Source organism: Poecilia reticulata, linkage group LG9, assembly GCF_000633615.1.
Source record: "Poecilia reticulata strain Guanapo linkage group LG9, Guppy_female_1.0+MT, whole genome shotgun sequence".
Taxonomy (NCBI): Eukaryota; Metazoa; Chordata; class Actinopteri; order Cyprinodontiformes; family Poeciliidae; genus Poecilia; species Poecilia reticulata.
In genome coordinates this window covers 12752721-12774622 of record NC_024339.1, presented here as the reverse complement: position 1 = coordinate 12774622, position 21902 = coordinate 12752721, and the positions used below count along the sequence as shown (strand labels likewise).

The 21902-nt window shown below is 35.2% G+C and overlaps 1 protein-coding gene across 6 annotated transcripts; it reads right to left on the bottom strand.

Moving 5' to 3' along the window:
• Positions 1-3665: 3665 nt before the first annotated feature.
• Positions 3666-21893, bottom strand: LOC103469925 (coiled-coil domain-containing protein 158). 6 transcript variants are annotated; one of them, XM_017306893.1, is made up of 22 exons: positions 21730-21893; positions 21483-21491; positions 21337-21391; positions 20883-21013; positions 19199-19377; positions 19008-19114; positions 18631-18931; positions 18495-18547; positions 17691-17783; positions 17496-17577; positions 17194-17313; positions 14041-14184; positions 13667-13850; positions 12491-12643; positions 11181-11293; positions 10288-10446; positions 10085-10177; positions 8909-9025; positions 6943-7070; positions 5810-5869; positions 5568-5626; positions 3666-3846 (listed from the first exon to the last, which is right to left on the bottom strand). In XM_017306893.1, the coding sequence occupies exons 4-22, from the start codon at positions 20989-20991 to the stop codon at positions 3731-3733; spliced, it is 2370 nt and encodes a 789-aa protein (XP_017162382.1). In that variant the 5' UTR covers positions 20992-21013; positions 21337-21391; positions 21483-21491; positions 21730-21893; the 3' UTR covers positions 3666-3730. The 6 variants fall into 6 exon arrangements, 5 of the variants coding, with proteins under 5 accessions (XP_017162382.1, XP_017162383.1, XP_008416218.1 ...); XM_017306894.1 differs by having other exon boundaries at positions 21483-21488; XM_008417996.1 differs by lacking the exon at positions 21730-21893 and having other exon boundaries at positions 21483-21723.
• Between the last annotated feature and the right edge of the window lie 9 nt (positions 21894-21902).

Below are 21902 nucleotides of genomic sequence, written 5' to 3'. Positions count from 1 at the left end.
TTGGTCTGCTGAGTGAAACAAGCAGGAAATCTTTAAAAAGCAGCACGTCTTTGAAAAGCAGAAGTAGAGCCTCCTGCAGAACCAAAAATAATGCAACAAGGGGTTTCTGAATGGTAAGTCAACAACAAGACACTTGTGTTTTCCAGCAACCATTGTACAGCACATACAGAACCAGTTGGTTCTCTGCTTGTGTTGCTAGGTGACAGGCTACGCTGGGGTTGCTAGGTAACGGTGCATTGCCCGGAGAGTGTAACCTAAAATTCAGGAAGTTTTTGAAACGATTCATTTTCCAGACATCACAAAACATTAAATTATTACCAAAAACCAGTTGGGTGATTTTTTTAAGTGTTTGGATTGTTTTTAGAAGGAAAATAAACCAAAATGGAAGAACATGAAACTTTGAAACTATGTGGGGTTTACTGGTATTTTAAAATTATTTCCCACAATAGAAAATGTATGATATTATTATTATTATTATTATTAATTATTATTATTATTATTATTATTATTAAGTTTCACATTTACATTTTTCATTATTTTAAAACCTGAAATTATGAAAAAATACATTGGTTCCTTAAAAATGACAACATTTCTAGTAGATATGCGTCACTTATTTCCAACACTGAAAAAAAAACAAAATCTTACCAAGTAATTTTAATATGGTTTTAGTTGAAAATGTCTTAGTACAGTGGAAATAAGACAAAACAATCTTACAAGTAACTTTTCAGCAAAAAACTCACTTCACTTTAAACATTTTTTGCCATATTACAAGTGGAGCTAGTACATTTTCATCAATATTCAGGAATTATTGATTTTAACAAACTCATATTTCTTCCTGAAAAGTTACTTGTAAGTTGGTAAGACTTTGTGTTTTTGCAGTGAAAAGGTTAGGCAATATTTGTGGCTTTAAACAAGCAAAAATGTCTCTTTGTTTGACAATAAAGGTTGCAGACCCTTGATTTAAAAAGGCTACCGGATAGGAGGTGAGGTTTCCGCAGGTGACCTTAAACACAGCATGTTACGATATGTTTTAATCACTTTAAATATTACAAGATCCAAAAACTACAAACCAGGTTTTCAGCAGACCAAACACACCGGTTGTTTTACATCACCCCCTAAAACCAGACTTTGAAGATTACCTTAAAGCAGATGAAGTAGTAAATCAACAGAGCAACGGTGGGATCTGTAAAAGAACAGACTGGAGCAGAACCAGAGACACCAACAGGACTTCAGAACTGAGCTGTTCTGAGCCAGAATAAGAACTCAGATTAGACGAGAGAGAGCAGATAAACGTCTGAATGAAGCAGAGCGTGTTTATACCGCACCGACAGATATTTACATCACCGTATCTCTCTCCTTTAGTTATGCGTCTGTTCTGGATCAAACTGAGTGCAGTCATCACTTCCTGTGAAGAGGAGGATGAAGAAAGCTGGAGAGAGTCAAGCGGCGGTGAAGTGGGCAGAGTTCCCCAATAATCAATAATTACAAATATTTTCCCAGATCACTTCATGCAGCGCCTTCTTAAAGGATCCATACCCGTTTTTCACTTTTGTCACACAAAACAAACTTCAGTTGATTTTGTTATTCTAGAGAAACGTAAAGTAGTGAACTTTTCTTATAATGCACTGCAAAAACACAAAATCTTACCAAATATTTTGGTTTAGTGTCTAGTGTGAATATCTTACTATGTTTGACAAAACTAACTTACAAGTAAGTTAAAGCAAGAAAAATTTGCTTGTTTTAAGCCAATCATTCTTTAATATTGATGAAGAAGTATTAGTAATACTGGCAGATTATGTCCCTTATAAAAATATTTTTTTTCCATGTTATAAGTGAATTAATGCAAAAGTGAAACTAATATTTAGGAATTATTGACTTAGAACAAGTTCATATATTTTGCTGAAAAGCTACTTTTAAGTTAGTTTTGTTTTATTTCAAGTCTACTAAGATATCTACACTAGAAACTAAAATTATTTGGTAGGATTTTGTGTTTTTGCAGTGTGCGAAGTTTTTCTTTTTGTCCATTAAAATCTAAAAACTGTGGAGCACATTTGGTTTTTGCTTATTTTTTACGTTCTTTGCATTTGCATCAAGCTTCATCAGAATGCATAGTAAAAAGCAGCTTCAAGATTTAGATGTGGCCTTTGACTAGGCCATTCTGACATAAATATTCTTTCTTGGTCGTCAATGAAATTAATTTCAACTCTAAATCAGCTTAAGTGTAAAATACTACTAAAACACACCAACATTTGTGGTATATAACAAACAGAGAAAGTTTAACTACATTTATAGTGTTAAACTTTTATTAAAAGTTTTTTATTAAACTTTTATTCAAAAACTGAACAGCTGTGTAGAACTACTAAAAGATTAAACAAATGATTTATAATTATTTCCTGGCTACTTTAAACAACAAATCCAAGCCCAAGAAATAGCTTAACAATAGAAATAAATACAAGGTGAATAAAAAAAGAAAGAGTTAAATCTAACAAACACTTAAATGAGCAGTGATACGTTTCAGGAAATAGTCTGTCTTTCCCGTAAGACTCACTTTGAGACAAGATTAGATAATCTGAATGTTTCTGCTACACCAGAACAAACACAGATAATAAACACAAGATCTTCTGACAGTTCCCATCTGGACTGTTTTCATCCAGTTTCCACATTTATATGAGGAACGGATTCTTGTAACAGGAGGGTTAGGGTTAGGCCAAACAAAACTAAAAAACATTAGCATTTTCTGCAAAAACGCAGTCTGAATGCTTTAAGATTAATATTTTTAGTAAAAACTGCAGAAGCATTTAAAGTCAAATGCAGAAAAAAGATTTACAGAAATTTAAGAAAAAAGCAGAAACAGCAGAAAAAAACAAAGAAAAACTGCAGAAGAGGGAAAACTTTCTGTCAACACAAAAATAAAAGAGCATCAGAAATTTATGCTGAACACAGTTTACAAAGCTAAACCGAAAGGTAACAATCAGTCAGTCAGTCAGTCAATCAATCAATCAGTCAATCGGATTTTATTTGATTTTATTTTTCATTTCAGCAACAAGGCAGTTCAAAGTGCTTTACATCATAAAAACACAAAAATCAACAAAGAAAATTGGAAAGAAAGGAATGAAGGAATGAGTGAAGGAAGTGAACAAGAGAAGTGAAATGAGAGTTGAATCATGTTTAGATGGGAACTAACAGGAGTATCATTATTAAGTTTGTGTAATAATGTGTTGTAAACAATCTGAGTCATAATGTTTACATTTCTTTCCATCTTGACAGAAAATAATGAAGTGAAACGTTAATGTAAACTAAACACTTTATTAGATAAAGTGATGAAAAGTCGTGTGGTTTTTGGTTTATGAAATCTTCAGTGATCAAACTTCCTCTGGTGAGTTTTCAAAAACCAAATAACAGAATTAACAGAAATGATTGAAAGCATTCGTTTATTCTGCCTGTCATCTGTTACTGATCAGCTTTAAATATTTTGGCTTTGGGTTGGATCTAAAGCAGCTTCTGAGAGTTCAGAAAGTGAATCTTCGTTCAACATATTGAAAAACAAAACCTAACAAATGACTAATCTGTAAAAATGTGTCTGTTGTTCATTACATCACGTCAGCCTCTCTGGATTATACTCTGTTATGTCTGAGTCGCACACAAACACAGTCTGTAACGGCTCATAAATTTCCCATTAAAAATTTAATCATCTTACTGACACAAGGAGTCAGCCTCACATTCTTCATGTTTAGCGGTAGCTGTTGGGGTCAGAGGTCAGGAGGGTGTGGACAGGTGACCTGCGGCTCAGTGAGAGTGGGAACGTGTTGTACTTCGCTGAAATCACTGGGCTCGAAGTCAAAAGGCCTGGAAAAGTCAGAACATGCATTAGAGAAACACAGCTGTGCAAAAATAAGAGACCACTGCAAAATGATCAGTTTCTCTGGTTTTACTCTTTATAGGAAAATGAACTTTGTTCTTTTATTTTATGAACTACTGACACCATGTCTCTGAAATTACAAGCAAAAATTTTGTATTCATTTGCAGAAAATGAGAAATGGTCAAAATAAGGAAAAAGATGCAGAGCTTTCAGACCTCAAATAATGCAAAGAAAACAAATTCATATTAATTTAGAAACAATAATACTAATGTTTTAAGTCAGGAAGAGTTCAGAAATCAGTATTTAGAGGAATAACCAGGAGGTTTTCAGTGCAGTGGGCTCTTCATTCTTTACAGAGCTGTAGATGGATAAAAAAATGTATCTCATAAAAACATTTCTTCTTTAATTTTAATAATATTTATTCCAGTCACACATAGAAATTACTGGCATCACAATTATTATTGGTGCTTTTTAAAATGATTTACTCTTCACCTTTTTCCAACTGATCTGAGTGTCTAGGAACGATCACTAGCATTCAATGCCTTAATGTTCCCATGGGGAACAAACATGATGTGACACAGAGAGGCTTCATCAGAGCTTAGAAACTTTCTCTGCTCCCATATGTAAACAAAGATGGAGTTATTTAAGCAAAAAAAACTGTGGAGGACAATCTTTTTATTGCTACTAGTAGGATCAAATAATTCTTATTTAAGACATCATCAGGCTAAAGATAACATTTGTCGCTGCTCTTTTGGTCAATGTGAGGGCGAAAGTATTGAACATTTATTTGTGGGGTGTTCTCATACCGTAAAGTTTTGGTCAGAAAACTACTTGCAGAAAAAATGAGAAAGAACATTGTTTTATCAAATTTGCTCATCCTTAACAATTCAACCTTTTATTCAGATTATATATATATATATATATAGTTAATCTAATTATAATTCTAGCAAAATATTATCTCAACATGATGAAATAGAGTGAAATTTTTTAAAATAATTTTAAAGAAACTGACTTATCTTGCCTCTGTTGAAAAACATAAAGAACTCGTAAAAACATGAACTCTTCTTCAGAAATTTAACTTTATCTCATAAGCAGATCCCTGTTATATTTTATATATTTATTTTTGCTGTAATAGACACTTTTTATATGTATTTGAATGTATTTTTGACACTTTTTGTTAAGACATTTCCATAGACAAAAAGATATACATTATTTTATTTTACCAGTTTATGAATATATTTATTTAACTTTTGTTTTTTTGCTTTATTTATTCTACCTTAACACCAACACTGTATATATACCAGGAAGACATGTCTGTATGAGCATAGTGAATGTAAACGTTTTGGAGTTTGATTCATGAACCAGGGATGCACTGATTAACCTTTTTCACTTCCAATACCGATACTGATATCTGATGTTTCGTATTGGCTGATACCGAACCGATACAGAAAAACAATGCTGAATTAACTTGAAACATTTATTTTATTTAGCACAGACATAAATATACTGAATTAAAAGTGCATTTGTAATTCAGTGCTTAAATTAAAGTATGAGATTATGCTGCTGCAAAGAATTTATATTAAAATATTTCCTGCATCTTTACAAGGAGAGGCAGTTATTACCGTGGGTGCAGTCACATAACAAAAATAAAAACGCTTCCAAAGAAGTAAATTGAAAACACAAGACAACAGGCAGATTTACTGCTCACCGTCTCTGTTGTTGACTATTTGCCCGTCCAGCTCTGTTGCCTCCAGAAAACGTAGCTTACTGTATGCGGCGGTAGCACAAACACACTCAGGTTACGTCACTTTGCTCAGAGTGAAAAGCTTTGTCTAACGCTGTAAGAGAGGAAACGCTGGGAGAATCTTTAAAAATACAACCAGTTGTACTGAACACAGCAGGAAAGACAAACAGAGAAGAACTCCAGGGAGGGTTGGGCATGCTGCCTACCTGTTAAACGTTTTTCTCCTCACACTGGAGCAGACCTTCAGTCCTTCCTCATCCTCAGCACTGCGGTAGGTGACAGAAGAAATACACTGTAAATATCTGGTGGATCCTACCGATGATTTAGGTTATAAAACCAACTTAAAGCTGCATTATCTAACTTTTATAAGAATTTTTTTTTAAACATCTGCATTTTGTTGAAAATATCACTATTTTGTGGTAGTATAGTATGAAACAGATAATAAAAAAAAAATTTAAATATCAAAAGAATCAAGCTGCCTTTTCCCAGTGTTCCCAGTGCTAACTAGAAACAACCAATCAGAGCGAGCAGGTGGGTCTCAGCGTTGTCAATCTGAAAGCACAGCCTGTTGTGAATCCTAAGGCTAGCTAGCATAGCCACCAATGACGACGGATGAATGTTGATGTCTGAAGAAGTGACTTCGTCAAAAAAATAAAAACGCTTCAAAAAAATAAAAAATAAAAAAAAATAAAAAATCTTGCTGAGTAATTTTTGTCTAGTTTCTAGTGCAGAAATCTTAGGATACTTGAAATAAGAAAAAACAAGTAACTTTTCAGTAAGATATAGCAGCTTGGTTTAGGTCAATAATTCCATAATATTGATGAAAAAGTGATTTTTACACTGGCAGATCATTTAACTTATAACAAGACATTTTCCCAAGTTATAAGAAAAATAATCTGCTAATGGAATGAGTAGTGAACCATTGGTTAAGAGGTTTTCTGTGTATAACTGTGTAGATTGGATCACAAACTTAGGTTGGACTTATTGTGGCTTCAGTTCATGCACTTTTGGACTTTTTAATAATATTCTAATTTACTGAATATGACTATAGATTTACTGCGTACTGCATGAATGTTTGTTTACTTCAGCTGAAAGCAGAAACCTCATGATAAAAAAAAAAATCAAGCAAATATTTTCTAGAATAGCGAAGCCAACAGATTATCAGTAGCATATGAAACCAGTGAGTGAACCAGTGAGTCATATGGATCCACACCAGCTCCTCCTGCATTCCACTGACTTCTTCCACAATCAGCAGCATCACATGGTGTTTAAATGTGACCTGGGCTGCGATACAGAAGAAGCTAATCTTGGCAGAGTGTGAGAACGGAGACAGACATACGAAGCGGCGGCAGCATGCGGCCTCTCCGGCGCAGACATTCTCCTGCTGGCGGCGTGCTTAGAGCTGTGTGGTCTGCCGTCTGCTTGCATCTCTTTGACGAGAGCTCTGCGCTCGCACTGAGAACTCTCCTGCATTCAGTATCCAGAGAAAAGGAGGACGTAAATAAAGCTACAGTAATAACAAACTTATAGGACCTATAAGTCTTATAAAACTACATTTGATCAGGTTTTAATAAATAAACACAGCGATCCAGGTCATGTGTAAGCCTGTCACAATAAGCAATTTATAAATTTAAATGCATGATGAATTAATATGAACTCAGTAATTTCTGATGATTAATATTTCTGGAAGGGAAATTTCATTTTCAAAGATAATCCAATTTATTTATGGTTTCGGTTTTAAGTGGTTTTTATTTCAGTTTTATTCATTGTTTTTGGTTGTTGTGTTTTATTTTGGATATTTTGAATATCTTCCAGAAGTTAAGTGTTGTTTACAAAATTGAAGTTAATTAGTTTTTGGTAACTATGGAAAACTGGCATTATTATAACATTACCAAAATTACTTGAAAATGGTTTCAAAATGACAATATTATTATTTACTGCCAATTCGCCATAATTACTGGTACAATTTATCCTCCAGAAAAATTTGTTGTCATGACAGGCCTACAGATGTGTTAAACTCAAAGGTCGGGGGCCAAATCTGGCCCTCCATAGAGTCTGGACGCCAGTTAGCTACGTTAATTCAATCTGGAAGATAACAGTTGTGTGCTTGAATATTATTTTATCAATTAAATCAGTTTTTATCTGTATACTGCTAAATAACATCAGTCCCTCCTATGTTTTGCAGAAATTGACGCAAAATCAACAGACACTTTTTCGCCCTAAAGCAAATTTTTGTCAGTGTTGAGGAAAACATTGGGTTTAAATAATGCTAACTTCCAACTGCAGGTGTCAGTATTTCCTACTTCTACTCCACTGCTGCCTCAGTTTTACTTCATGTCAAGTTATCATCTGTGATCGATGAGGAGAGAAACTAAAACTCACATTTACCGTCACTCATAAATACAGGACGATATGGCTGAAAAGCATATCACGATATAAGTGTTTCATATCAGTCGACACTGATAATTATTGATATAAATATTTGAAATACTGCCAAATTGGTGGTGTGACCTTTCCTGTTTTATCCAGTTTCCACTCAAAGCTGTTGTTTCTTATTTTAAGTCTATATGAGCCACGGTGGTGAAACCTTAAACTGCTGCTGCGCCAGTTACTCAACAGGTTGCTGCTAGGTAACCACAAGCAACCCTAGCTGTTGCTAGGTAACCAAAGAGAAAGTGAGTTAGTTGATTCCACCAACCTCTTTTTAGCTTTCAGTGAAAGGTAGAGCAGCTAAAGTCTGTCCTCTGCCTACATCTCCCAGAATGCTTAGCGATTCAGCATCAGAGTTCAGTGAACATTCTATATATTAAATATTGAATATTCTATCATACGTATTATATACTAATATTTATCCTGTGTACATCGCGATATATATTGTTATTGATTTATTGTCCAGTCCTAAGCAAATATCCCCAAAACAAACAATGTGAAAAGATGCTCAATATTATTTAATTCTAAGAGGTACTTAATGAACTCAGTCAGACCTATTTATTAATATTTTTGTTAAAGGGTTTTATCAACACATTCTGGTACAACAGGCCCTTTGAGAACATTCATGACCTTGACATGGCATGAAATGAAAAAAAAGTTTGCTTTAAGATAAAGCTGTGTAGAAATTACCATCTGATTTCCCCTCATGGAGCAGGAATGTGTGTTTGGAGTGTTACTGATTTAAAGACGAAGCAGATGTGCTGAGCTGGGGCCTTTGCTGCCAGATAAAAACGATTAATCCGTGCGCTCGACGCGCTGGGACCACAGGGACAGACAAAAAGGCAAAACGATGTGGGGAGGGTTCTGACCCGTACCTTGATCTGGGTGTTGAATGGGAGCCGGGGGGAGGGCGGGGCGGACTGTGCAGACTGGGTCCTGCAGTTCAGATCAGATGGAGCCAAACATGTGCACTGACTCCCACCCTGGAGTTCCTACAGGAACAAAAGAGGTTTTGAATGAAGACATGCAAAAAAATCTTCAACATTAAAATTAAAATGAGCATGAAATGATGATGGAAGGTTTTTAGAAACATTCTCACTCTGACACTTGCTCAGATTTCAGTTTTCTACAACCAAACTGTGCTGTGGTTGACTCAGTTTAAAGGTTGACTGAGTTTTCTGGGAGTCTGGTCTCCACCAACTGTTTTATTAACTGATCAAGTTTATTTGTTTAGAACATTTCAGTAAAAAGGCAATTCAGAGTCCTTTCATTACAAAACCACCATACAGGATCAATTAAAACAAGCAATAAACGTTACATTTTGTCAAATATCGTCATCAAGCAACTGTACATCAAACATGTTGATCGATGCTCCAGTGTAGTGTTAGAGGCAACACTACACCGAGTTTCTGATTTAAAGGAACTAAGCGTTTCAGTGGTTTTGCATTTTTCTGAAAGTTTGTTCCAGATTTGTGGTGCATAGAAGCTGAATGCTGCTTCTCCGTGTTTGGTTCTGGTTCTACGTTCTGCAGACCAGAACCAGAAGACCTGAGAGGTCTGGAAGATTGGTACAACAACAGCAGATCTTAAATGTGTTGTGGTGCTAAACCATTCAGTTATTTATAAACTAACAGCAGTATTTTAAAGTCTATTCTCTCAGAGTAGGGACTGTAGAACTGGGTGATGTGTTCTGTTTTCCTGGTTTTAGTCAGAACTCCAGCAGGAGCATTCTGGATCAGCTGCAGGATAGATTTTTTTAGTCAGACCTGTAAGGAAACTGTTGCAGTAATCAATGCGACTAAAGACAAACTCATGGATGAGTTTCTCTAGATCTTGGTGGTACATTAGTCCTCTAATCTTGGAGATGTTCTTCAGGTGACAGAAGGCCGACTTTGTAACTGTCTTTATGTGGCTCGGAATGTTCAGGTCACTACACCCAGATTTTGGGTCTGATGACTAGTTTCAGTAATAACCGAAGACAATAAATAAACTGAGAAGATTCATTCTTTAAAGAAAAAAAACTCTGGTGTTCTGGTTGAGGGTAAATTTACCTTCAAGTTCAGAGCATGTTGGAGTTTCAAGCGAAAATGTTCCTGCTCTCTCAGCTGGAGGAAATCCTGACAGTTCGCCAAACTTTCACACATCTTTAAGAACATATAAGAAAAAAAAATTTGAGACCGAGAACGACACTAAGAAAGGAAGAACATCTCAGAGTAAATGTTTTTCTTGGGTCAGGTTTAGTTTTGTGTTTCACCTTGTGAAGGATTCCCTCCAGCTCAACGATCCGCTCCCGCAGCTGATGGTCTTTGGAGCGAAGGGCCTTCAGTTCACTGCCAAGCTGCCTCTTTTCCTCCCTGGCGAAGGTGAGGTCCTGAAGCTGATGGTGCGCCTCCAGGTTCAGGTGACGCTTCTCCTGAAAACAGAAAAAACTAAATAAAAAACAGCGATAGAGCAAAATGTTACCTAAAACAGAATCCTCCTAATATTTCTAGACTCAAATATCAAGAATTATGAGCTCATTTTAAAATATTGATACAAAAGTTCGATATGAATTTTGTATAAATTTACCTGCAGAGGTTTTAAGTATGGAATCTGAAAAAAATCAATTGTAGAAAGATGGATGGATGGATGGATGGATGGATGGATGGATGSRTGGATGGATGGATGGATGGATGGATGGATGGATGGATGGATGTGTTACTCCTTTGTTTTATTTGTATTACATGTCCACCCACTAGGGGCACTGTTATGCCAGGAGCATATGTAATGGGTTTGTGTTCTTCTTCGTTGCTCTCTGCATGTCTGTGCGGAGGATGCACATGGCGGAATAAAGCTGAGTAAAGAAACTAGTTGTTTCTATGATTTAACAGGATGGATGGATGGATGGATGGATGGATGGATGGATGGATGGATGGATGGATGGATGGATGGATGGATGGACAGACAGACTATATAGATTTTTCCAGACGTTTTTTCTTTGCATCAAATGATTATGAATTAACCTGCCTGCATGACATCATAATAAAACATTTTCTGTTATTATTTCTCAGATGTCTTCAGTCAGGAACTCTGCAGGTGTTTCTCTACAGGTGAGAAACTGCAGCACCTGGTCTGCCAGTGTATGACAAGTGTTTGAAAAGTTTTAACCTGCTGCAGTTTCTCCACTTTCTCCTCCAAATTTTGGATTCTGCTCTGCATGGCGTCAACCTTTTCTCTCCTGGCGGTGATCTCCTTCTGCATGTCCAAAGCCACCTGCAGGCCTGGGAGAGCCACACATGCATTAGTTCTAATGACCAGGATTTTACTAAAAGAAACACAATCAGGGCTGAAACCAACGATTATTTCAGTCATCGATTAATCTATTGATTATTCTGATGATTAATCGTTTAATCCGATAAAATAACAGGCACATTCTGCAGATTTTTCACCTAAAGCTTCTTTATACAATATTACAAACACATAAAAATGCAAATAAACAAGAAAATACAAATTTTATTGCCTAAAATTAAACAACATAGTATTCATTTGGTGTACGCTTGATCATGTGTAGCAAAGCAGCGTAAAAACACTTCTTACATCAAAATGTGAAAAGTTTGGCTCTTTCTGCTTTGTAAAACTACATTTTTTTTCAATAAACCAATTAATAATTGGATTGCAAATGATTATTAGCAGATGATTGTTTTCACAGAATTTGATGTGGGTGAAGCTGGAACTATGCCAACTGAGTTCTGGGCAGAATAAATTTACAAATTCTTGTTTTTAATTCATCTTAATGCAAAACATATATACGTTTATAGTTCTAGCTTAATTACTGCTCTGACTGTGCTTGTGTCTGTGTATTCCAGTTAACAATTAATCAATGACTAAATTAGCTGACGATCATTTCAATAATTGATTAATCACAATTAATCCAATTAATAATTTCAGCCTTTTTATCTGTGCTCTTTATTTTATGAGGAAATATCAAGTGCAGGCCTGTCACAATAAATACTGCTGGATGATAAATTGTCCCAGAAGTTATTGCGATAAAAGATATTATTGTCATTTTGAGACCATTTTCAAGTAATACATAGGTGATGGGATAATAATGCAAATAATTTAATTGTTATGCCATTAAAGATGGAAGATGACCTTTAATTTCTAATGAACATCTAATACTGGAACTGGAAAACATTTTAAATGTACAAAATAAATAAACAAAACACGTAAAACATGTAAAATGAGTCCAAATTAAAAAGGGGCTAGTTGAGACCAAAGCACCAGACTGAATAGTTTTAACATCCAGTTTTTGGCAGAAAAAAAGTCAGAAAAAAAGAAAAACAAACAATCATGTCAATGAAAATGATCTAATTCCTTTTTAAATTATCATGTGATTGATTGAGACTTTTGCTTATTATTATTATTGTTAGTATTGTGCCACGTCTTTTCCTTTAGTTTCAAATGAAGGTGTAACAAACCATGCCCGTCGGCTGCTTTCAGGGTCTTCAGGCTGCGTCGGATCTTATGGAGCTCATCATGGGCGCTGCCCAGCTGGCTCTGGAGCTGCAGCACCACGCCTTCGTGCTCCTCGTTCTTACAGCTGTGGAGCCGCTGCAGGTTCTCCAGCTGCTCTGAAATAGCGCCCACAAAAACACGTGAAACGTCCAAAGAGCGAGCAATCGCTTATAACCAAACAAATGCAACAATGGAAGGGCTTGGTTGGCTTTGGAAACATACCAAAGACAGTTCTGCGTTTGGTTTACACAGCTGGACAGAAAGATGATCTGATCTGATACAAGAGCTGATCTTTCTAGGAGAAGCTGTGTGAGATATAATACAAGCTGCAACTATAACTAATCCTGTCACGATAAATGACTTGAGATTATTTTCAGGTAATATATTGATAGTACCAAAATAATGCAAGTTCACTCTTTAATTTTATAAAGAACACTTTACACTAGAACTGGAAGATATCTGAAATATCCAAAATAAAACACAACTATCAAAAGCAATAAATAAAAAACAACAGACAACAGAAACCATCAATAAAATAGATTATGATGTCACTGTGAGCAAAATGGCCCTTTAAGTAACGAGAAATCAGTTGAAGGAAAACAGTTCCTTTTTTTGTTTATTTTTTCCTCCAATAAAAAGAACAAAAATTTCAAAACAGCATTTTGTATTTACTCTGATGATCGGAAACATTTAGAATCAGAATCAGAATATTCTAGATTGATCGCCAAGGAGAAATTGTTTATTTGTTGACAAATATTAGCAAATACAAATGTAACTTAAACCATAAGTGATATAGTTTACTGTAAGTAAGAAATTATTTAGTATTTTAAATATGAATTAAATAAAAATTAGTAAATAAAATAATAATGTATGCACATTGAAATGTGTTGATCTCTAAAAGAGTCCAGAGTAAACTTAAAGACATTTTATAATCTTAAGCCTCTGTGGTGGATTTTTAAAACTGTGATTTAAAAAAAGCTATATCAGAAGAAATCTGCAAGAGGAAAATACTTTCTCACCATATTGTGCCAATTTTACCTCAAATTAATAAAGTTTTATCTCAATATTTAGTGAAAACAACAGAAATGATACAGAATCAACAGCAGCAGTCCGTCTGTGATGATATAAACTCTACCTACTGTTGAGATTGAAAAGCTGCGCGCGCTGCAGCTCCAGCTGCTTCACAGCTTGCTGTTTGTCCAGAGTTTCCTGATGAAGGTGCTGGTTCTGGTCGGTCAGGGAGTTCTGCAGCTCACGCCTCTCCCGGTCCAAACGCACCAACTCAGACTTTTGTTGGGCTAATTCAGCCTGCAGAGCCTGGCACTGAACAGTTACAAGATGCTGAGCGTAAACTTGGACAGAATGGCAGGTAAGGTATCAATTACGGTAATTAATATAAGGAATAATGGATGACCTGCTAATTATTATTTAGTCTGGGAACCTGCTGGTTTTGTTGTTCCTTTATCTAACATTCTTTGTCTTTTTCCTGCAGAAGTTCCTGAAGTTTCCTTACCTCCTGTGACCTTTGCTCTGTAAGCATCTGCAGGCAGGATTTCTCCTCTGCGGCTCTGAAAAACTGCTTCCTGGTCGACTCCAGCTGTCCTCTCAGAGCCTTCATATCTTCCCTGAATTCAAGCTGCTGCTTCTCACAAACAGACTGAGTGAAAGACAACAAAACAGAGGTGTGATAACATTTAAATGGGAAAATAAAACAGATTCTTACACATTTAAGCATGTTTTAAACTTATTCTAGACCTGGCACAATAACAAATTTTGCTGGGTGTTAAATTGTCCCAGAAGTTATCGCGATAATATTGTTCTTTTGAGACCATTTTCAAATAAAATAATGGTAATGTAAGAACACATTTTCATTTCAAAGATCACTAAACTTTAAAATCTGCTGAACATTTCTTCTGGAAGACATTTTAAATATACAAAATAAATAAACAAAGCAACACATAAAATTAATTATGAAGTCGGTAAACAAAATGAAGACTTTTTACTTCCAGTTTTTTTAGAGAGAAAAAAGAAAAACGATAAATCATGCAAATGAAAATTATTGGGCTAATTTTAATTGATCTTGCAATTTATTTATTGCTTATTGTGACAGGCCTGTCGTATACTTTCATCATTTTTAAGTAAGAGCTGCAATGAATCATACACCTTGAACTTTTCACATTTTGTTAATATATAGTGACTGTAATGCATCTTCATGTAAGACCAACAAAAATTAGTGCAAAATCTTTTAATGGAAGGACAGAATTACATAGCTTTATATGTTCATTAAAATTGACAATCTGAAAAGTGTGGCATGCATTTATATTCAGCCTTCATGAATAAATTCTTTGTAGAATCACTATTACACCTGGAAAGCTTTGGCTGATTTAGTGTGTGTCATTTTGCTCATTCTTTTTAAGGAATTAATCACAAACTCAGATTGAATAAGGAGGATCTTCACAATAACTTATAATATTTTGCAAATAGGCCAAATAAGTTTAGCTTAGGTCTTATCTTACCAGAGAAATTCCTTCCATGTTTTAGCTGCTTCTTATACATGGATTGTAGCGACATAAATGGAGCTTCTTATGGCTTTCTTTCATAAAAGCAGTGTCGATAACAAAAACAATTTATGGAAAAAATGCTAAAACTGTGTTTAGGAACCTTTTAGTAAGTTTGATATCATATTATTTTGTGGTTCTATTGCAACGACAATAAAAAAAATTGGATTAAAAATCGATTTATTACTTCTTTTTTGAGTAATTTTATGGTTGTTTTTGAATGGTGGCCCATTCATAACCTCACAAATGCAAACACTGCTCTTGAAAAACATTCTGATTTGAAATGGATACCACCAAACTGCACACAGTAACTCCATTCAATTATATTTTAAATTTTACTTATTTTAATCGATGCTCTCGTGGAACAAACAGTGGAGAAAACAGTAAGGTAAAATTTTCAATAGTACTGTCAGTTTTTTTTTCCCAACATCTTTAAATGAAATTCTTCAAGACGGCAATAAATCAAACTTATTCTTCTAAAACATTTTTCATGATAAATGCTCACCACTACCTTTCAGCTGATTTATACAAACTTCTTAAAAATCAAGTGGCATTTTTCTCACCAGCCCAACAGAAGAAAATATGCATTAGTGGATTCAGATTTGTTTTGGTGCCATCTGAGGAATAGTTTTGAGGCGGAAATGGGAAATTATTTAAAATCTACTTCTACTTGTCATGATACTTTGACAGAAATACAGCTATTTACAATGAACAGCATCACATTTCATTAGTTTGTATTTGGTGCTTTATAGTTTTATTTGACTTCTCAGCGACTCCACATGCAGATATTCAAAGGAATAATGTCACATCAATGGAAAACAAGAAAAAGACTGAATCACACAGGAGGAGAAGATGACAACTAAAGGAAGGGAATGAAACATTTTCTGGGAGAGTCTAAAAATAGATGTGGAAGAGGCTGATCAGTGAAGTGGCCCAGAAATAAGTTGATATATTGTAATGGGGCTAAATTTGCAGTATTTAATTATTTAAATCTATCAACTGGATTCACTTTGTGACCACTTTCAGCAAAGCAAACAACATCTCTAAATTATCACAGAGGCTTTTAAGGTTCTGGCATTTTCACACAAACAGTGAAGACGTTCTCCTACATCTAATTATCTGCATTTTAAGCATTACAGCTTTTGCCACGATGCTCTGCTTGATATACATAAAGCTTTATTAGAAATTATTAGAAAAACTTTGTCAATATTCCTCTAATATTGAAAAAACACAATTTGGGCATTAAAAACACGGCGCGCCATCCTCCTCCTACTACTTCCTGTCGTCTTCTTTGTCTTTTCCCCCAGCAGTAACATCTGGTTGTTGACCACATGATTGGTGTGATGTGAAAAAAGTGTTTCCATTGCAGGTTTACGAAATACACCAACTTCCATACAGCTGGAAAACCATCTACTTTTATTTATTGAAACACGTGAATTTTTCCAAAATTGGTGTGTTTCCATTTCCATTAAGCTAATTTATTTTCATAATTCCAGTTTGCGCAATTATATGGTAAATGGAAATGCAGGTAGTGTGAACATCCATCTGTCCTACTGAACCAATACAGGAAAACAGAGGCCAGGTCTGGGAGTACTTTCTATGGTACAGAAAAAGTAATAAAGCAGCACTAAGTAGCAGGTATAGCTCTTTCCATTTTTTTGTCAAGGAAAGAGACACAAAAAGACAACGGCAATGGTATCATATAAAGAGAAAATACAAAGTCATCGGAACCAACAGGTTTTAAATACTGTGTAAAACATCAATATGAATTAATGGAAGATATTTATAAAGTGGTCCAACATGAATGTTAGAGATTAAAATAAACTACTGACTGGGAAGAAGAGATAATTCAAAATTTACCGATGCAAATATATGAATCTTTCTGCCTTTATAACACCTCTGACATGGATGGACATCTACAACAATGAGCAGGGAATAATTTTAACTGTTTAGGAATGTTTCGGAAAGCGTTACATCATGTAGTAATCTGCTGCTTTAGTCACTCAGACTGATTTTCCTTAATCTACTGAAACATCAACCTGAATGTAGATTTTTAATAACACAGCATGACAGGACTGAGGCGACGTAAGTAGGGTTTATTCTCGTACTTTAAGTAGTTGAAGCTGTGACTGCAGCTCTTTGACCTGCTGTAGCGATTGGTCTCTCTCTTTATGGGTGGCAAACAGTTCAATCTCGGTTTCCAGCATCTTCTTCTCCAGGTAACTAACCTACAACGACACAAGCAGAAATCACAAACCCGAGATAAAGAGACTCATTTCTGCATAGGGAGAATTTTCACAGGTTGACTGTGATGTTGGGTTGCTTCCTGCCAGGTTAATCAAACTTTAACTGTATAAAACAATGTAATTAGCGCTATTGTAGAGAATAACATCATGATTTGATTCTTTACCTTGTCTCTGTAGCTGGAGACGGTTAACTCCAGGTCACTGATCTGACAGAGCTGCAGTGAGGTCTGACTTTCAGCCAGGTTCCTACACAGACAGACTGCTTCAGTGACCGGGTGAAATATTGGTCTAGAATGTCCTGATTAACTCAGCATGAGACACACATTCAACATTTTCAGTAAGAGATTCAACATATTTACTTTAGCAGCCTCAACTTGTTGCATAAGCGGTGTTTGGATTTGTCTGTGAACATCGCCATCTCCTGGTCAAGACTTGCAATAAGGTTTTCCATCCTGCAGAAATGAAATGCAGAGACAGTTTCACAACCGAAACAAAACATTAATCGTTTCAGTTTAACAGGTTTTGACAGCAGTAGTTAACAACAAGTCAAGTATGCTGTTGTAAATTCGTCCTTTACAGTTATCTACTAATTGTTTGTATTATCTTCTTGTTTGTGGTTAACTCTGACTGAATGTTGGTTTTATTTCCTATTTTAACAAGAAGGTATGCATCTTGATGTGTAATGCAGTAGGAACATTTCACATTAACACATTTTCAGAAGCAAGGCAGTTCAAAGTGCTTTACATGAGCTAGAAGGAAATACAACAAAAACAAAACAAAAAGAAAGACAAAAAAGTACAAAACTAAATATTGGTTCCACATGTTTGATAAGAATATGTTGTCCATAATTTATAAACTAATAGGGGTTTCTTTACATCTTGGGCTTGTTCTGGATTAGTGAGGTATAAAATTAAAAGTTGGATAAGTATAAAAACTAGATGTTGGTTCCAGTTGTTCTGGGTTGAGTTCTAGATTTGCATAAAGCTAAATGTTGGTTCTCCGTGTTCGATTCTTGTTCTGGGTCACTAAGTAAACTAACGAGAGTTTCTCTATTAAAAGTATAAAGCTAAATATTGTTCTAAAGTAGTAAGTATTATATAGTTATAAGTAATTTAACTGGAACATTTATAAAGTTGATAAGCAATTTGCAGCAGATCGTATACCTTTCTTGGTTATTTAATCCTTCATATTCGCTGTTCCTCTGTTGGTCTTTTGACTGGTGTGGAAGAAAAGAAACATTATGCACATCAGGAACTTAAAGGTACTGAACGAAATCCTTAGTTGAGTTTTACTACTTACTCTAAAATATGTCCAGTGTTGTTTATCTGTGTCCTTGTGGACATTTTCATATCCAGATTGTGATTCTTGATGCTTCATAGTCTTATTACCGGCCGAGTTGTCCCCAAACTGCTTTTCATAAAGTATGTGGTAAACCCTCCTTACACACTTTGCCAGTGATTCTACTTCTCTTTGAAGAGCAAACGCCTCTTCTTCCGTCTCCGGAAGCTTCCAGACCTTCGACATTTTGACTTTCTGAAGTTCTTCCAACAAGTGCAGCATCTTCGCCATCTGACTGACCTGTTTCCTTGAGTCCTTTAACCTAACAGTAAGAAGATCTGTGGGTCAAAGTAAGTTATAGCACCTTCTGTACAGGAATGAATTAAATGTATGTTCACCTAAGGTCAGTCAGGGCGTCGTTCTCCATCTGAGCTTCATGCAGTTTAGACTTCAGGTGCATGATGGCTCTTTGTGGACTAAATGTCTCCTCTTCCTCACTGTGTGCCTTTATTTGAGAAGGTAAAGCACCAAATTGAGATCGATCAATATAACAGCACAGGGAATCAATGGCTGGAATGAACATATAAACCTTATTAAGATGTAAATGAGACAGGTGTTCTACTGCATTTTCCAACGCATCCATTTCATTTGTTGAGCCTCGGTCTCGCTGCACCTCGTCCTGTTTTAAAGTATCCATGCAGTCGACAATAGCCTGAGTCAGCGTCTCAATGTGGGCTGAAAAACCAGCAGATTCTTCAGCTGAGTCATCTGCCACCAGTGAAAATTTAGTTTAAAACATATTGTGGGCAGCAGCATTGTAATCGTTGCAGAGAGCAGAAAAGAAACACTTTAGACAGGCTGAGTATTTATCTGTTCTTCTTTGCGAGCATTTTTATTCCAAAAGTCTTTGAGAAAAATGTGCCATGAGTGCTGGATGACAACACATAATACAATTGGAGCTAAATGAACAGGATTTTTCTTACGTTTCCTTCACATATAATGTGATGAAGTTCACATATAAAACCTGTTTATTTCAAACAGGTTTTTAACTAATGTTACAACCACAAACTTCTGCCTGTCTTATTCACATAATGTGTAGTAGAGCCACACAGAGCAGCAAATTAGGGCTGCAACCAACGATTATTTTAGTTATCGGTTAATCCATTGAATGTTTTGACGGATTAATCATTTTTTATAAATTGCCATTGTGCAGATTTTATTTGATTTGTTTATTTAAAACAGGTTTTTAAAAACAAAGTATATTTTATACAATATTAAAAATTCATAAAAATGCAAATAAACAGTTCAATTCCATATTTAAATAGGAAAATAAACACAGCACCGCAGTGTTTATTTGAGTGTACACTCAATAATTTGTAGAAAAAGGATGCATCCGCAAAGAAAAATAAAATACTTCTAATATCAGCGTGAAAAGCTCAGCCCCTTCTGCTTGACTTAGCATCAAAACAGGACTAATCTGTTGAATGCTTTTTGATTAACCGATTAATAACTGGACAGCAAAAGGTGCTTAATAGGAGATTTGTTTGTTATAGAATTTGAACCAGGTGAAGCTAAAAATGTGCCACTTGAGTTCAGATTTATATATTTTTTTGATCTTAATAGCAAAATGTATATATTTTTTGTACTGTCGTGTTCTTTCAGCAAATGGCCTTTTTTGAGACTGTATAAAGTTAACAATTAATCTATTACTAAATCAGTTGATGACTATTTCAATAATTACTTGATTCATCACATTTAATTGGATTAATCGTTTCAGGCCTACAGTAAATCACTGTGAAGTGGAAAAAAATGACACATGGTTTTCCAAAATGTTTAACAAATAATCTTAAAAAGTGTGTCAATTATAGCCCAATTTATTCTGATAGCTGTAAATTAAATCCACTGCAATCAATTGCTTTTGGAAATCACCTAACTATGAAATAATCAAGCTATGTGCCATTTAATGTATGTATAAACACAGTTTTGTAAGAAAACATTAGTGAATAAACAGCATCCTGAAAACGAAGGTACAAACCAGACCGGTCAGTGTTTAAAGCAGAGTTGGGTTAGAAAAATGAATTCAAAGTTTGAACAGCTCATCATCCAAAAATGGAAAAAGGCATTGAGAGAACTTTTATAAAGAACCTTTAAAAAAAAAAAAAAAAAAGCTATTGAAGTTTGTGGTTGTAAAATCACAAAATGAGGAAAAGTTCAAGGGGCGCACTTCATTTTGAAAGGCCCTGTAATGTTAAAAAACGAGCATTAAAACTTACTTTTGTGGCAGTTTCGTTCGGGCGATCTGTTTCTGTAAGGGGATCCAAACCTCCTCAAAGCTCCGCTGGGTGCATTTTGAATCTCCTCTCGTATGTCTTGTATTTCCATAGTCTGCCTGTTGAGTTCTTCACTGCTCAGAAAATTCACACACGTGTCATCTATAATCTGCAGTTTAAAAGATGTTTCTGCAGACATTTATTCTTTGGAAAAAATACTCACTTTCCACAAATTTTAATAAAAAAAAATACACATTCAAGTCAATAAAATCACACCAAACAGTAAATATTTAGAATATTAAATAATCTGTCGTAGTCGTGTACCAACTCAACCAAAACATTTGTAATATCCACTTAAAATTTTCATTCATCTATGATGTTTTCCACTTATCTGAGGTTTGATTTGACAAAAAGGCAAAGCAATATTCAAACGTAAATACGTTTTCAGCAGCATTACCTCAGTTCATCCAGAGTCCGATTAAATCTCAGACTAAGGGAAGCGCTTTGGGTTACTGTGAAGTAAGGAACAAATTAACAACAAAATCACACTGTAAACACGAAGGCAAAAATAAATAATTTAAAATAAAATTTTAGTTAGCTTACCTCTGTCTGCTGCATCGTTAGCCACAGGAGAATCAGCAAAAGTTAAAATGTACGAATCAGTACCAACATGAGACTTCTGAGGCCCAGGAGGTTTTGAATAAGACATTAATAGTTAAACAAATACAAAAATAATAACAGAAAAAAAATATCAGGCTAAAAGAACAGCCAACAAATCGTTAAGATTCATCTCCATGGAAACAGCGTCGGAAGCTAAGTTGGCTAATTGTTAGCAAGCGTTCAAAATTACCTCTTAAAGATGTCGCAGCATATTTACGGAAACTGCCTCGAGTAAAGTGAAATCCTGCATATGGTTTCTATAATATTAATAGGAACTAAACCAATAAAATATAGTTCACTTTCTGAGACAGGATACTGGAAGGTGTTGACATTAGCGCCACCGACACTTTGAAAACGCACGTC